Here is a 17,649-nt window from a genome sequence, read left to right as displayed (position 1 = left end):
AATAGCTGTAAGAGAAGAAATGGGTCTGTGTGTAGGAGTAGCAAATGCTCTGCTCCTCTCAGCATTTGATCTATGTACCCGTAATTCAGTGCAGTTGTATTTGAGAGATACTTGCCCGCCAGCCTGCTGTCTCTTTCTACCCACTCCATTTCTCCCATTTCTTACTTAGGGTTATGGACATGAGAAAGAATAATGTTAGTAACACTTATGAGTCACGTTTTCCATCCAGACACACCATGCTTAACCCATTCATCCACGTGCCCTTGGACAGCATCAACTCCAGTTCACTAATTACTCACATGAATCAATCAGACTGATTTTTGCTGTGCCCTGTCACAGATATCTCCTAGGTGCTAACAGAAAGCTCTGCTTTGAGCAGCATATGATCTGAATGGATGCCAAGGAGAAACAGATGGGAAGAGATGGGTAAGGGGGCACAAAGAAATAGTGAGACATGGTTACTCAGCACACAGGCAATGGTGTCAGCACACCAGCTGCCTAATGCTTGGGACAGCCTTCACAGGCCACGTGGTATGTTCTTGTTTTGTGTTGGCTGGTTCATGTAAATATCCTCAGCTTTCAGCCATTGAAGAAAATGTGGGATGGGGCAACCTAGATAAAACAGATCCTGGCTTGTACAGGCTATGTGGTATTTGGGGGATAAGAACTTATTCAGGTCTCCTACAGGTGAAAGGATTGTAAGAAACATGCCAGTTTCTGTCCTGGGTGGGGGCAGCTTTAACCTGCTGGGGTGAAAGTGGGGCACAGCCCAGGGGCTTGTGTGCCATGTGTGGTGCTGTATTGCTGTAGTTGTGGTTGCTATGGGGAGGGAGTGTCTGGTTAATCCCCAACCCAGCTAATCTTCCATAGCTAATTGAGGATTGAATAGGTTTCATTCATTGTAAAATCTGGGCTTTCTGAGCACTCATTACCAAGTATAACCCCACGGTCATCAATTGAGTTCTGCACCAGATGCAAAATCATGGAAAGACATGTCTGATCTGCTGGCTGTCTTGTTTTGCTTGTATATCTATGCCCCCAGCATTGCCCTTGCCTGGGTTTGCTTATCTGCGACCTCCAGAGGCCTTGCAGCAGATAGGATGCTCTGCTAGACCTGCCAAACCTCTGCTCACATTCCAAACAGCCTGCATGGGGGACATTTCAGTGGGACACATTGCAGGCAGGAGCTGATGCAGCAGATCTGTCTCCTCCAAGGCAATTCTTCAGGGCAGGCTGTGGTTCAGGGGTGGTCCATAGGGAGAAGGGATTGGCCTGTCAGACCCTGTGCCAGGACTCCTGGTAGGATGTGCCACATCTTCTGGCTGAAGAATCAGAGCTCTAATGACTAATGCAGAGAGGTTTAAATATGTTGTGGGATGCAGCTTCTGTCATGTAAAATTCATGGTGCTGGCAGGCCATTTCTAATAAATAATTAGCCTTTCTGAAGAAGACACAGTGTCTTCATTTCGTGCTTGTAAAAAAATTAAAAAAAAAAAAAGAAAAAAAGATATATTTAAAGAATGAGTGATGAGATTTTGAACTTGCTCTCCCAGCAGCTTCGTACTGGAATGACATATGAACATTCCCACAAGGAAAGGTAGCAGTGAGAGGAACATCACTCTGCTGAGAGAGGAGACAATTGGTGTTTTCTGTCTAGCAGGAATAGAGGGGTTGCATTTCTCAGCTCTGCAGCACCTTCAGGTTCTGGGGTGGCTCTATGACCATCAGAGACATCATGCATGGTGATGGTGGGATACAGAACAGGCCTGCACCAGCTCTCCTGTTACAGCACAGCTGATAACCCAGCTCCCATTACACCTTTCCTTCTGCTTTTTGTTGGCCTGTGACTATTGTCCTGAATTCATTAGTACTTCTACTGTTACCAATATCAGACTGTTTTCCTTTGGGCTACTAATAATTTTCATGGGTGTTGTGAGTACTGAAATTTCTAAGGGACTTGTGAAAGTCCTATGTACCTTGATCCAGTAAAACATGATTATGTAGCCCTTCCTTTGTAACATGAGTTCTTCCTCTTAAGGGAAGCCAGATAAATGAAGAAGAAGCTATTGTTTGTTGTTGTTACAAAAGGCTCTTGAGCTAAATGGGGCTCTGGCACCAACCTCTAACTGCGTAATTTCAGGAGTGTAACTGAAATGGCTGGAAATCTGTTTTTGCTGCTAATGAGTGCCATGAATAATTGCTGCTTTCAGTTCTTTTTCAAGGCAGTATTAGCTTGCTGGTTTAGACAATATAATAGAGAATGCATGTGTCAGTGACTGATTAAGTATAAGTATATGTGGATTAACTGATCCCCCCAAAACATGGTTACAGAAAATTCAGTGCAACATCAAATGCTAGCTGTTGCAGGTTGTTGATAGCAGAAGTCATCTGTGTGTATTATATGAGGGATGGGAAAAAAAATGGAAAATTTGGGGTGTAAAACGATGTCTTCACAATGTTTGTACAAAACCAGTGGTCTCCTTGAGACCAGTGTTATAAACGTGGCATATCAATGTCAGATGATAAGGTAGTGAAGCATGGCTGACCCTCCAGCCAGGTATCAAGCAGGCCATAGCAGCTTTCAGAATATGTCCCCTGTTATTAAAACACCCCTGAGCATCTCTGAGTGTCATTTTTCCTCTCTGTGTCTTAGACACAGAGTTGACTTCCCATGCTATCCCATGAGTAACCTGTTCATTTGTGCTGCTTCTGCTTGCAGGAGAACCTGCTGTTGCCTTCCCTGTGTGGAAGATATAGTTTGTGTAACTCCATCTGCAGCTGTACCTGATGCTCTGTGGCTGCATGTTCTTGCTGGAGAAAGAAATGTTATTTGGACTTTGGAAGGTGAGTTGGATCTGCTCCAATTGTCTTTGTCTCTGCTATTCTTGCTTTTTTTGAAGTTCTTGTTTCATTTTGCAAGTACCTACGTGGTACCAGTTGGGACCTGAGGGAGGCAGGATGTTTGGGATGGGAACTTCAGGGCTTGAGATCAATTTCAAAGGACAGATGAAAGCAACTTTAATGAATTTTAATGTCCACAATGTGGATTGCCAAAGAGGCACTTGAGACCCCAGAAGGGCCCTTATTCTGGGGCAGCAGGTCTTGGGCAAGAGGCAGAGGCAGAAAAGGTGTCAGCAAACACCAGACTCTCCCTGCCAGCTCAACCTCTTCCCTTTTTCTGTGGCAGTAGAAGATTGTCCCCATGTTTTCATCTTCTCAGCAGCACTTTCCAATGTTTCCTGTGCAGTTTGAAAACAAGAACCAGAGGTGTTTCCCAGCTGTAGAGAAGCTCTGGGCTGGTGGTCGTGTTCTGGAGAGATGTGCAAAGAGGATTCTACATGGAACTTCCCTCCTGCTGAGGTGACTCACTCTAGCAAGCAACTTTTGCCAGTTGCATTGCACAATCTGCAGCCCCTAATGGCCGTGAGTCATCAGCCATACAGCTGACCTGTGCCCTCACAGATCATATACATCTGGCTTTTTCATGTGGATGGAAAGACAGAAGACCCTTGGGCCTGAAGATGGGTTCCTAACATTCTTTGTAGTGGTTAATTTCTGGAAATTTAGGCTGTGGTTCATCTGTTTTGACATATATGTATCGGTGCCCCTGAGCTACTCATTCTGAATTCTTTGTGCTGCTGATGAAGAGAATGAGCCAGTGCTGGTGTGCTGCTTGACAGGTCTATTTTAGATATCTTCATTCACTTAAGAGGAAGGACACTGGCTACTCCTTTTTTCTGCATATGGAAACAATCTAGATTATCCACAGAGATGTGCACTTCTTCATACTGGCCATGCAGTTAGTGGAAGAACTCACCTCCTCAGAACTTGGATAGTCTGATGACTTAAGCACTGGACAAAAACTCTGGACTATCCAGATGGGCCAGGTGGAATCCAGGCAAGTAGACATCTGGAGTCAGTTGGACCTGGCTATAGGGCCCTCTCCCCTGGCTTGTTTGTCTGATGGATATCTATCAGGTTGTGATCACCAACCCGCTGAATAAAAAGCTAATGCAGGGTTTTGTTTTCTACTTGTTTTGTTTGTGCCAAGGAGGTAAGAAGAGCTCTCAGAAAATGAATTTGAATCTCTGGACAAGTTTTCTGTTCACTGAACTGGGCTCTCCTGCTGACTTTTTTCTGATTGCTGAGGTCTTGGGTATGCCCTTTCAGGAGTTATGAAGATATGCATTTTCTATTATCCATTCAACTCTGCCTGATTCCCCATCTCCCATAACCCTCAGCATCTTTTCTGCTCCATGTCCTCATCCCTCGTTACCTGTGTCACTATCTTGCTTTTTCATATTCTCTCTGTGCTCTTGTCTGGTTTCATTTGCTCTCTGCTGCCTGTGCTTTGTTTCACTGATTGCCAAGGCATGTGACCTGCAAGGTCTCTCAGTAGTCTGAATTTGCCTTTCAAAATGAGGCCCACAATCTCAGCAACCTACCCAAAGGGCTAAAAAAACAAACCACCCCAAACAAGACAGACAGGAAAATATACAGTGGATCTTTCTGTGTGCTCATAAATAAAAGTCAGACAATCACATGCTTTTCTAAAAATAACACCCATAGCAAGTGTTTTGGTAGGAATAATACTGACCTACTTTGCATGTTGCCCACATGCAAAAAAAAAAAAAAAAAAAGTTGGTGAGGAAAACCCATTGCCTGACAGAGTATTTGCATTTGCTGAACCAGATCTGAATTGAGAGGTGGTCAAACAACTCTTTCAGTCTTTTCTTTGGACAATACTCTTGGGCACATGGTATGACTCTTAGGGATGTCCAGTGCAGTGCCAGGAGCTGGATTCCTTGGAGGATGATCCTTGTGGGTCCTTCCCAACTCAGCATATTCCATGATTCTGTGATTCTTGGTGTCCCCTCTGGACATTTCAGAGGAGAAGGGCTGGGGAAAGCTCACTGGCTGCATGGCACACAGCAGTAACTTCTGAAGCAGCCTTCTGTGTGGGCTGGATGTGTAAGTTGCACCCCTGTGATACAGTCAGTGAGGGCCACATGAGCAGAAATCCTCTTTTGCAGCCTCAGTCTGGGATGTTCATGTCTGAAGAACAGGCAGGATATCCCTGTGATCTGTGGAACCTGAATTTATGTATGTTAGTTTAGCTTTCTGTCTTCATCTATGGCACAGATTGAAACATTTTGGTGTTGAAGGAAATGACCCTTGACTGCCCAGCTCCTACCCACCCCACAGACTCTGTCCTCCTGTCCTTGTCCCTGTGGCCAGGGCTGCAGTACAGCCCTAGGGCAGGATCTGTACCTTGGGGCATATGAGAGAATCACCCCTGTCTGCCAGCTCCTTCTCGTCCCTTCTGATGAATATTGTTCAGAACTGGACCTGAAACTGTTCTCTGTGGGCAGCTTATTTAGCATCAGTGACAACAGTGACAGGTGCCATCAAGGGCTGGTATCAAGTGGTGGACCCCTTGGATTTCCTGGAAATCACCCTTGGAGGTCACTGGTTGTTTGAGCATTATTGGTTAATATGAAAGATTATTGAGATGGACATATGGAGGGGCCTGATAGGAACTCAGGGGGATGAAGGCAAAGTGGATCAGCAGCAGAGGCTGGGTGAAAAAGTTCTTTCCCCAGGGCTGACACATCTTTCTGCTCCCTCGAGCCTACCAATATCTTTACACTATTGAGTGCCACAGGGTGTGCTCACCATGTGCTGGAGAGCTGGCAGAAGGAGCAGTGCTCTGCATGGCTCACCAGCAGGACATGGCATTGCCTTATTGATCTTCCCAGGGGTGATGGATGTGCTGAGCCTGCAGCTGGATCCCAGCAGGACAGTGTAGGGCTCAGCAGCCCTCCCTGGCTGCTTTCCTCGTGGCAGGATGTGAAGCAGCAGCCCTTGGTCCAGCCCAGCCTCGCTGCCTCCGAGCTCTGGAAAGCTGCAGGTGGCTCTGGAGCAGCAGGCTGCCCACCCTGCTGTGCAGCCCTGTCTTCCACAGCCTTGGCACAGCTCAGCCTCTCCACACAGCCCTGCCTGCCCTGCCACGTGTGCTGCAAGGAGGGCTGCAGCCCTTGCCAGAGTCCCAAAATAGAGCAGCAGTGTGTGGGGAACGCTCTGTGGGAATATGGATAAAGTTTTTATGCAAATGGATGCCATAACTTTCCCTTAAGATTATATCCTCTTCCTTATTTTTCCTGTCTCTCATGATGAGCTATACATGAATTTCTGACTCTGAGCAGCCTTGCTCTCATTCAAGCAGAGAATCTAGGTCAGCTGCTCATAAGAATAGAGCAAGCCTTCATTGAATGCACTGGACAGACCTTCAGTGGGATGGGTTTTTCCCTGGCTTGTTTTGTTCATAGTGAGCTCCAGAAGTTGACAGGCCTTTTGTGGACAGCAGCTATGACATCCTGCCAGCAGGTTTGATGCAAGCATTACTGAATTAGGGCATCACAGGGGAAAATCAATATGATGAGGTACTAATTGTGATTTTTAATTTTTTTAACCTAAGATAGGGCGCTCAGTAATGAAGTATCTATGGTCAAAAGAATCTGATTTGTGAGAATATTGTATTATATTATGTTACATTATATTATAAAAATGGAGTTTGAACTTTTCCTCTGATTTCGCACCTATAAATAACTGCTCTTACATATGGCATCTAATTATTTAATTGTATATGCAGATTAGATAGTCATTTACATGCTGTCATCAATGAAGCAACTAATAGCACTGGCAATTATTTCCAGGAACATATGGTAATGCCAAAGGGTTTAAATATTAGTCAGTACTTGCCGTACATATCAATATCTCTCCCCATCTCTTCCTTTCAAAAATGTTAGAGTAGATTAATAATCACAAGGTACATCTGCTTCTTCTTGGAACTAGTTGCACCACAGAAGACCTTTCATATTTTATATAAAAGTACTGTGCAGCTTGGAGTTCCTGATTTATCTGGGTGTGATGGCTCTTAAGACTGGGAAGGAAGAGGAAAGAAAATGTTAATCTACATTTTCTCCATTTTATTTACATATGCAGAAGGTGGGGGAAGGCAGTTGCAGACATGAAGGACTCAGTTCCCTCTAGTACAAAGTGTGATCCATAGACATTTTTATCCAGAGGATATTTTACAGCTCTTTGGCCTCACTTTTGTGTAGACTAAATTGTTACATGTGGTAAGGTTAATAGGAACCAGGGATAGGGAGTGCCCAATTCATCTTCCTGTCCTCATCAACAAAGTCAGTGCAGTCATATTTTTCCTGATGTAAAACAGGCTTTGAGCATGAAAGCTCATTTTTGCTGCCATTTTACATGTTTTGCCCACATGTGTAAGGCATATTGAACTGTGAAGAGTGGGGTAACAGCCAATGAGATCTCAGTGAACATAAAACCATTATCAAGCTTGGACGCTGCATATTAAAACCTTGTTCAGAAAATACCAATATTGACCCATTTATTGAAACAGACAAGCTCCAAGGCAGCTGCCTGAAAATCCAGCAATTCTGTGCTGTGTCAAGATCAGCTGTGTTAACTTGGTTTGCAGTTTGTGTGATTTTCAGAGGTTATTGACTCCAAGGCATTTGTTGTCATGTAGTCATGGAGCACACAAACACCACTCTGCACCACTACTTCCTGCTCACTGAGCAGATGTGTACTGTTAAGAGGCTGAATATTCTCTTTGAAATAAAAGGAAATTATCAGTTACTGAAATTCTTCACTGCAATGTGGCCTTAATGCTCTTTTTAAATTAATTTTCAGGAGTCTAGGCTCTTGACAGCCAGTAAATAATATGTGCAGGAAATCTAAGGTCATAACAGTGCAGATAACGTGCTTGTTCATGATGGGAAAAAAAATAGCAATTCCTTTTAAAATTCACTTGATAATTTAAAAACATCTTTACAAGCCACCTAATTTTGGTTCCTCGAGGACCACATCTTCCTCCTTTGCAGGGAGAATCTTTCTGTGAGCAATGAGGGTGGCACAGTGGCTGTGAAGGAGGCGGCAGGGGAACGCTGCCAGCGTGCTGGCATTTGGTGCTGTGCAGCTCCCAGGAGCTGGGGAAGTGTCTCTGGATCTTTATATAGCACTCCCTCCACTCTGCTGAGATGTGGGAAGTGATGGAAAGATGAGATACATCCTGATACTGACAGCAGATGCATGCATTACAGATACTCTTCCCTTTCCTTTACCTTGCCTGTTCCCCATTTTTTGCCCAGGTTTTGCCCACCCCAGGTTTTTCCCATCTCTTGTTTCCTCAATGTTTCTTTCATTCCTGCAAGACAGGAACAGGTCTGAAAATGCTGAAGACCCTCGGGCAGCTTCCACATGAAACAGTGCTGAATTTTCTAAGTGCCATTTCTCTTCTAAATGCTTTTCTGCCTTTGGAAGATAACCCAGTGATGTAGTGTAAATGTTTTATCACCATGTCTTTGGGAAGCCTGCTTTATTCAGCCTGAACTGATGCTAATAAAAATTTAATGCTTCTCTTTGTGTTCATGAAGAGTTCCTCCCCAGGGTATTTTTCTGAAGTAGTTTCAGAGGACGATTGTCTCTCTCCTAGGACCCTTTTGGGTGCCTCTTGCTGCAGCAAACCTCTCACTGTAGCAAGCTCCAGTACTGACATTGCAAAAATCTTTCAAAATGGACCTTTTAACAGTGTGATTTGGCATCTTGGATATTCTGAGCTTTACCAGGGCTAGTGGCTAACCCAGGTTGCTGCTCACTGTGGGGTGGGAGTGGAGTTCTTGCTCAGGTTGTCCAGAAGTGACAACAGGAGGAACTTGGTGCTGAGCATTTCTGAAGATCAAGTGTCTGTACAAAAGCTGATCTCTTTTCTTCTACCTCCTCTCCCAAATAACCTGTTCAGCCACAAGGATGAGGGCCCTGAGTCGTGTTGTTGATATATCCCATCCCCTACTAATAAATATATCAATATATTGATATATTAATACATTATATGTTATAATGTTGATGTGATAATACAAGAATATATATTTATTTAAATGTATTAATATATCAATATGACCCATCCAATAGCTCCTTTGGCAGTGCAGGTGCATGGGGCATTCCTGCCTTAGTTCATAGTCAGACACTTGCAGTGAATGTTGAGGGGAGAAACAGTTGAGTTTTGATGTTTTGTTGATATTGAAAGGTGCCTGGTTCCCATCAGAAGTCTCGGGGTGTCCTGGCAGCTGATCTGTAGTTATAATTTTTAGCCTCCAGATGGTGTCTGGCAGATATGGCTCTGGAGCCATGTCAGTGAGGGTGAAACACTGAAGACTGGGATTTACACAATCACTGGCCTCTTGTGGCAGCAGAAAAAGCATGTAAATGATGTCATGTGGATTTTCAGTCCCAAATCTCTGCATGTGTGCTCTGTGTTGGGCTGTGTTTTCAGATGTGTGCAGGAAGTTTCCTCTGAAGTTGAACCTGAAGTTTTTGCTACTGGAAAGAATTGATGTAAAAACATACAGAGGAATCCTATTGATCTAAGGCAAATGAAGGGACTCAAAATTTTAGGCTCGTCTGTCCAAATGTAGATAGAATATTCATAATACAAACTTTCCCAAAAAGCCCCCTCTGGATCAAATAATGGATCATCTTGAAACGAGACATGGTAGTGGTTGAGGTAATGCATTCTTCACCATACTTGCAAACAATATCCATGATTAATTTTTTTTAAAAGCTCTTTTTATTCCTAGGAGACCAAGCAGCATTCAAGTTGTAGATTTCCTCTGGCAAAGCTGCCCTTGGAACCTTACTTGGATAACTTTAGATAACTCATAAGATTAGAAACCAAGCTGCTGGTGACTGCTCTGTGACATGACCAGACTGGCATCCTGCAGTGCTATGGTGTTTTATGTGGCAGAAAATTTCACTGAAGACTGAGTTGCTACTCCATAAAGTATTGTTTCAGTCTTCTCTGTGGATTAAAAAATTCTCAATGCAATGATTTTTAGGGCCACTTCAGACACCTCTATTGCTTGATTCTCCAAAGTTCATGTTCAAAATTCTGGGGATTGTGTATTTAATTTATTATTACTACTATTGTCATTTTTGTCAAAAGAGGAAGCGTCTTCCTTAAAGCAATGCTTGTTTCATTCTGAAAAGAAAAAACAGAATTAGGCAAAATCCCCAGGAATTAGCTAAAAATATTTTAAAGGAACAGCAAAGTAGGTTACTAATTAAGTGAAAATTGAGGTCAGTTCAAAACAGGGTCCTCACAATCAGAGAGAAAATAGAGGCAGTGCAAAATTTTATATCACATCCAATGTTTTGTTTCAGAGTTCAGGGCAGGGGAAGGAACAGCATCCAACTCTTTGGGGGACTTGTCCTTAGGACTTCAGTGTAGCTGCTGAAAGTGCTGGGACCACGTAGCACCTCTGACAATCCATCTGCCTGTTCTCTCCTCATAAACTCATACAAATCCTGAGAAGAAGTCTCAGATTAACTCTTTCAAAATGAGATAAAAATCAGTGGCTGAGGTCAAGCAAATACAGTCAGCAAGAGAAAAGAAGAAGGTTTCTTCTTTCCCTTTTGCTCCAAAACCTGTGGTACATTCAGGGTAGTACAGACCTTAGGCAGAGAGAGATTGCAGCCTGGTGCCAGGAGTCACTGTAGGAAAGCAATTTTGTTTTATCTGTTGCTATAGGAGAGGCTGCCTGTATTAAATATTTGTGCTGCTTTATTTGCTCTTGCACACACACATGGGTAATCTGGAGAGTACAGGGGGATTTGGTGAGCACCAGAGGCAGGGAAACCGTGTTTGTGTACCTTCAGACTGAGCTGCTGGGCAGCAGTTTCTGCTGGTAAATACAGGCTGAGCTCATGCTGTGTTCCCTTCCTCAGCAGGAAATACTATTTTGTGTGAACCATGTTCTGTCTGTTTGGTTGAAACTGGCTTTAAAATTGATTAAAACTGACTTAAAATCCACTCTTGTGCATTAGGGCAGGGGATCACATGAACACAGAGATACACTCTACCTCTGGCTGTGTTGTCTTATTTCCTTAGGAAATGGACTTATCCTTAGGAAATAAGAATTAATGTATGTTTTCCTCAGTATAATAAAAATCTGACTGTGCACAATAGACAAAGTCACCTCTTGCATGTGACTATGATGGTAATGCCAGCTGCAATGACAAATGTGATGGGAGGGTGCTTTTCTTTTGTTTCTTTGTGGGTTTCTTTGTTTCGTCTCTCTCCACAAAAAAAAAAACAAAACCTACCTGGTTTGGAATAGAGACTTGCTCTTCTTTGATTGCTGATGAAATCAAGGGTGCTGTGTGTGTGGAGGAACACAGTCAGATTGCAGCATGGCTTCACAGAGTGGTTTTGGATGGATTTATAACCCAGGAAGCCAAGATCTTTCTGTGCCATACCCTGTGTGTTTAATCACCATAATTGATATTCCTTTCTGCTATGTTTTATGCCTTTGGTTCAAAGGGGTGGAAGGTACCAGCATGTTCTGGAAACAAAAGAGGGAGGTGAAAAACCTCTCTCTCTCCAGATACTGCAATCAGCCTGCCTTAGGACCAAGTGTATTTCATACAACAGATGCTACTGAACACAAAGTTTCCATTGTCTGTGCCTGACTGTGTTCATGTAGTGTCCCTGCAAAGCAAGCAGGGGCATCACTGCTTAGCTGGAATTGGAATATTAATGTAATTGGACTCCTGCAAAGTCATTTAATTTGTAGTGCTAATAGTCTGACTTCATCCGATTAGCATCAAGACCAAGCAGCTATTGTTTAAGTCAGGCACACAATCCACTTGTTATGAAGAGATTTTATCTATACAGGGAGAAGAATTAGGAAACAGCAAGATAAAGAGTTAAGTCAACAGAGCAACAATATAAAAAATTATCCAAGGTATTCACTTTTTTAATGGAAAGTCCCAAAGACAAAGGAGTTACAGTTTTTCTGAGATAGGAAGAAAGAGTCTCAGTGATGTGGGAAGGCTGTGGACTTTTCCAGGAGCTCCAGGAGATGAGGGAAAGTCCTGAATGCTGGGGATGTTCCTAGGAGACAAATTACTTCTTTTTCACAGTAAGCATAGCAAGGGTCATGGCAGGGAGAATGACCCTGCTAGAGAAATCCCACTGTGAATAAATGGAGGCATTGAAACACCAGGAAGAGGGAGAGGGCTGGCATCCAAAAAGTGGCTTTGGAGGAAGAAGGAAGTCATTTGCTACACCTGACAAAGGAGTTTGTTCAGAAGCACAACTGTCCTTGTTCTTGGTCCTGTGCCCTTGTGGTTTCCTATTGCCCTTCTTTCCTTGGAATGGCTCCCCTTGGGTGAGCACCCCAGGAGCCCATGGAAAGAGCAGATAAAACATGGCTGTGCCCTAGTTCCTTTGCCCAAAACAACGGATTTGGACAGCAAACCATCACCTTTGCATTATTTAAACTCTTAGTGAAAAACCTCTGTTGTAGTTTGGTCTCAACACTTTTATGTAAAGGTGTAGCTTCCCTGTGAGATTTGCCTGTTTCAGCATAACATCATCCATGGGAGCACTTGGCACATGATGTTCCTAGAAACTCAAATCATCCCCATGTTTTACCTGCAGAATTTTAGCCTGAGCAGTAACATAGCATTAGTAACAGAGGGGAGAGACCTGTACTCCCTGCACGTGCTGTTAAGGCACACAGGCCCAGAAAAGCAGGCTGCTGCTGGCCTCTGGGCAGCTCCTCTGTGCCATGTCCCCTCCTGCAAGAGTGCATGCCCCTTGGACACAGCATCCTTCAACCCACAGCAATTGTGGGCAGGGGGTGCAGAGTGGGTGACAAGGGGTTGCTGGGCTCAGCATCCTGGTCAGACTGACCATCCCCCTCCTGTCCTGTGCTGGGTGCTCCTGGCTGCCTGCTGCCAGAGGCCTGGCCTGCTCTGCCTCTGCTTGTCCTGGTTTGTGAGCCAGGGGAAGGCAGCACACAGGAGCCATGGTGCTGGTGCTGCAGTGCTGGGCTGGACTGTGCCCTGAGGACACTCTCATCTTGGGGACTGTCTGACATTCTCTTGGTTGAGTGGGTCAAGTGGTCCATGGAGTAAGAGCTGATCCTAACCTCAGGATGTCAGTCCATCTCTGCTGTCACACCCTGCTTTCCACAGGCTTCTATTGTATTCCCTTGAAAGAAGCTTTCTGGGAAAACACAGCAATTCCCACACATCATGCTGCCACAGTTCAGGGCATGATCTGCAATTATGTGTTCAAAATCTGTGTACTGCAGAGAGTCTTGCCTTCAGGACTGGCACTTTGACATCTAATTTTCTTCCACAGAGAAGTCTAGGGAAATGGTTTTTGTTAGAGACAGGCTTGTTGGAAAAATGCTGATGAAGTGAAACATAAACATATTGTGTTGGAGTTTTCATGGGAAAATGTTGTTAAAGGGTTTCAGCAAGCCTGGAATGCTTCTCTCAGTACTGACCGTCTTACATCTTGTATTCATATACTGTGCAGCTGTAACATTCCAAATGAAGCATTTTAACTTTAACTTATTTAAAATTAAGGTAAAAATGGAATGTGTATAAAGCCTCTCAATTTTCAACTTTATTCACAAGCTGGGAAAACACCGTGTTTTGCAACCTCAGTATTTCCTACTGGCAGCAGCTCAAATGTGTGACCACTGCTGGAATTTCTGTTTCTCTTTCCAAATGAAATGTGTTTATTTCCTCCTCCCTATTGTTACTAATGAATCAAACAGCTTTGTGATAACATGCTGGTGGAATTAAGCACCTAAAAGAGCCAGAACAACATAACATTTACTTGGTTTCCAAGTAGGAAATTAGTGGAATTTTACTATCATGAAAATGTAGAAAATCTTGGAAGAAACTGCAGGCATTAAACCCAGAAATATGAATTAACATATTTGAAACAATCTAAATGATATGTGGAAAAATCACCCCTTAAATTCATACCCCCAAAATAATTGTTGCATAGTGTATGGTTACGAAACAGTACAGCTTGTAATGATTAATACAAACTGTCTTCAGCTGATAAAAATCCTCAGATTTTTGATTTAATATTTATAATAATGGAATGGAGAATTAAACACAGTTTGTAATTCTCTTGCAACAAGGGTGTGGTAAGGGCAGCATTTCAACTCCTCTCCAAGTTCTCAAAGCAGTGTAGAGATTTAAGAAAAAAAGATCTATTTTAAATGCAAGCTCCTGGATTTAAAGGATACTTTCAGTGGAGGATTTTTTTCTGTGGTTTGTGGTCAGAACCTTTAGCAGCCCAATACAGACATACTCCTCTTTTTATTTCACTATTGGATATTGGTTGGTGAACTGATCCATGTGTGTGCATACGTGTCTGGACACACACACACATACACACACACATATATATGGTGGATTGCTGCAATGTTATGCCATTTATATCCCTGTGTGTATATAAATTTAAAATAATACATAATAGCATACATAGTTGCTGGAATATTGCACATTCCAGAAGGCTGAGATCACTCTTATCTCCTCTGGGTGGTGTTGCTAAAACATGGAAACCAACACCCATTCTCTGGGCCTGTACATCCCTGTGGCTAGCACTAGGCTTGCTGGGAGGTGAGGCAAAACTTGGCTCCAAACCCAGATGTGATTTCCCTGCCAAAGAAAAACTCAGGTGCAGCCTGGGCATGCGGAGTGGGTGGAAAAGGATGTGTGCTTCATAGAAATTGTTACTAATCAACTCCATTAAACTGATAGGACTGTCATCAAAATAACCAGCAGTGCAGGGATATTTTAATCATTTAGAAAACGCCCAAAATGCTCCTGGCTTTCCCCGAGTGGTTGTGGTTAGATTATGTATGAGGTTTTTGACATTATTTACCCAGAAGAGGGAAGGATTACATAAGAGGGCTGGAAGCCTATAAAAGTGTCCTCACTTGGCACAGCCAGGAACCAGGTTAGACTTTTTCAAAGGCAGCTGAAGCCTGTAGCTGCACAGAAAAAAAAAAAAAATTAGAAGAAGAGAGAACTTCCCTGGGAGATAGACACTAAAATCACTTTGCATAGAAGTGTTTCTCATGTTTTATTCTGATATTATTCCCAGTTGGACAGAAAGCATCTGAATCTGCTTGGATCATGAAGAAGACAAAGCCCTCCTGGGCAGCCTTTGTGGGAGAAGGAAACAAGAGGAGAGAGAAAATGATTGAGGAAAATGAAAGAATACTGCCCAAGGCCACACATGAGGAGAGAAAGAAGCAGGAGGTGAAGAGGAAAGGGAAATTGAAAACCTTGGCAGGCAAATTGCTGAAGACTGTGGTTGGTGGGAAGCAGACAGTGGAGAAGGCTGGTACTGAAGATGTGGCAGGGAATTTGCTGAAGAGGCCAACCAGTAGGAAAGGAGTGGAGAGAGAGACGCCTGCAGGTAACCTTGAAGTTATCTCTGGGTCCAGACCTGGATCTTCTCTGCCCCTCCCATCCTGCAGGCTTCTGTTTTTCATCAGCTTCTGGATTAGGTGTTTTGCACTCTCCTCCTCCCCATCCTTCACCTGAATTCTTGTCCCTTCTGAACCCTACACTTGCTACTCTGGACAGTTCTGTATTTCTATTTGCCTCACAAATGTTTCTCTTCACTTTTCTTATTTTTATCTCTGCAAAGACTCCTGATGTGTCTTGTGAGAAAGATGATGTACTTGTGACTGACACCCATCCATGTGACTGTGCTGTTCCTCCACAGATGGGAGGGGGAGGTGGGGTGCCTGGTTGTGCCAATTAAACATTTCCCATGTGTTCCATGTATTGAGGCAGCATAGGTGCAGCTTGTAGACCCCTCCTGAATAACTTGCCAATTGCTTTGCTGAACATCCTTGCATCAACCCTTTTCTATTTCATGTCATGTTCCTCCTTCCAGTCCTGTTTGATTTAATTCTTACTTCATGTATGAGATCATTTCATAGAGAAAAGTAGGAAGGATATAGGCAAAACATAGTGGAAGTTCATACTCCTTTCATTCTTCACTCTACATCCAAAGTTGTATCCTGAATTATTTAAGTCCCACTGCTTCTGACTTTACTTAACTTTCCCTGCATTCTCATCAAGCTCTATTTGTCCTCTGGGCTCTGCTCCAGATACCTTTGGACAAACCTTAACACTTCATTGCTCAACCTTGTAATCTATAAAACACACGGAAAAACTCTGCAGCTCTTGTGCATCTGTTGTGAGAGTACATTAACTCTGTTGGTTGCTGGATGTGCTAGGTAAGATACACTGGACACAAGCAGCACTGAAAATCTTCCTTCCAATGGAGCTTGCAGTGCTTTAGTCTTGCCAGGGTTTCTGTAGAGGAGCAGAGAATTCCTTCCAGGCTTGACTTTCAGCTAGTGGCTTGTTCATTAATGTCCTTCCTTTAATACTTTTCTTCTGGACAGAGGGCACATTTCTTAAGGAAAGATTGTAATTAATGAACCTTCATTGCTCACATGAGGTGGTCTCTGGAACGATGACAGAAAGCTGCAGACTAATCTGCAGGCTTGGTTAACCTAGAGGAGAAAGGATGAAAGAAATTTAGCAACAAAAAAGGAAACATGCTTGCCCTGAGGAAATGGAGAGATGCTAGTGGTAGACTTTAAGTGGGATGATCTTGAGTAGATTCTGAGGAATTTTGGAATACTTACAAACTAGATACTTCATTACTTGAATATTAATGTGATGGTTCTGTAGACAAGTGAACAAACAGCAAGTTGTGTTCTTATCCTGTTGCAGAGGAAACCATTCGCAGATTCATTGAGCAAGGAAAATTTTTGGAAGCCTGTGATCAAATCCATCATCTGGAGCATTCTGGAAATGATAGTTTGGGAAAGTCTGAATCACTTTATGCACTGCTGGCTGAACGAATGTGGACTATAGTGGGAGAAGCACTCAGTGGAAGTGATAGGAGGCTCCTGGAGCCATTGCAGTCAGTGGGGGAATCACTGAAGTGGGAGAAGCAGAAGGAAGCAGAGTGGCTTGGCAACAGCCTAGAGACAGAGTCTGTTTCCACCTGGAGCCCAAACTTCTGGAGAAAAGATCTGGAGGAAAAGCTAATGCAGTACATGACTGCCCAGATTCCCCTGTTTGGTTCCTCTACTAACACAGATGAGACTGCACTAAAACAGCACCTGAGTCACCTGGAAACAGCATTTCTCCCCAGCCTGGAGCACAGAAGTGATGTCTTCAAGGAAGCAGGATTGCTTGTCACCTATGCCCGCTGCTGTCATGCCTCTCTGTGCTCCCACCTTGCCTCACTTTGTGACAGTAATTGTTTCAGCTTCAGCCAAACTCTTTTAATTTATGAATGGATCATTAAAATGTACAAAAGGTATGTCTGAAGGACCTTTTTCCTACATTTTTTCTGTATCTCTGTTTTTTGTTTCTGAGAATAGTCCCTGTTTCCTGATAACACAGTGATGATCAGGACCCTTGCTGAGTATAGGTTTGCTCATTGCCTCTTTTATCTTCTGTGCTATCAGAACAAGAGCCTTTTTTCATTGCAGTACTGTCTCTTTCTAAACCCTTAATACCAGATTCAGGGGTTTACCTGAGGTGGGCAGGTATTTTTCTGCTGGCCTCCTGTTGGACATGCACAATTCTCTGCTTTATTGATCAATATCTTTCCTCTCATCAAGCCTTTTTTAACAAGGTCCATAATATTCCAATTACCCCATAGTAATTTTCCCTGACCTTTATGTCAGCATGGTGCTCTATGGA

General features: G+C 43.4%; 1 protein-coding gene across 1 annotated transcript in view; it reads left to right on the top strand.

Annotated features, from left to right (window-relative positions):
- Positions 1-674: 674 nt before the first annotated feature.
- LOC306803461 (tumor necrosis factor alpha-induced protein 2-like) overlaps positions 675-17,649 on the top strand; it is a 38,238-nt gene continuing 21,263 nt past the window's right edge. The window contains exons 1-4 of the mRNA XM_079308904.1: positions 675-698; positions 2,720-2,844; positions 15,011-15,328; positions 16,666-17,260. Coding sequence (XP_079165030.1) covers positions 15,043-15,328; positions 16,666-17,260 — 881 coding nt within the window. The 5' untranslated portion in view covers positions 675-698; positions 2,720-2,844; positions 15,011-15,042. The remainder of the gene's footprint in view (positions 699-2,719; positions 2,845-15,010; positions 15,329-16,665; positions 17,261-17,649) is intronic.

The sequence above is a fragment of the Erithacus rubecula genome (genome assembly GCF_903797595.1).
Source record: "Erithacus rubecula genome assembly, chromosome: 6".
Lineage (NCBI taxonomy): Eukaryota > Metazoa > Chordata > Aves > Passeriformes > Muscicapidae > Erithacus > Erithacus rubecula.
This window is presented reverse-complemented; position numbering and strand designations above follow the sequence as displayed.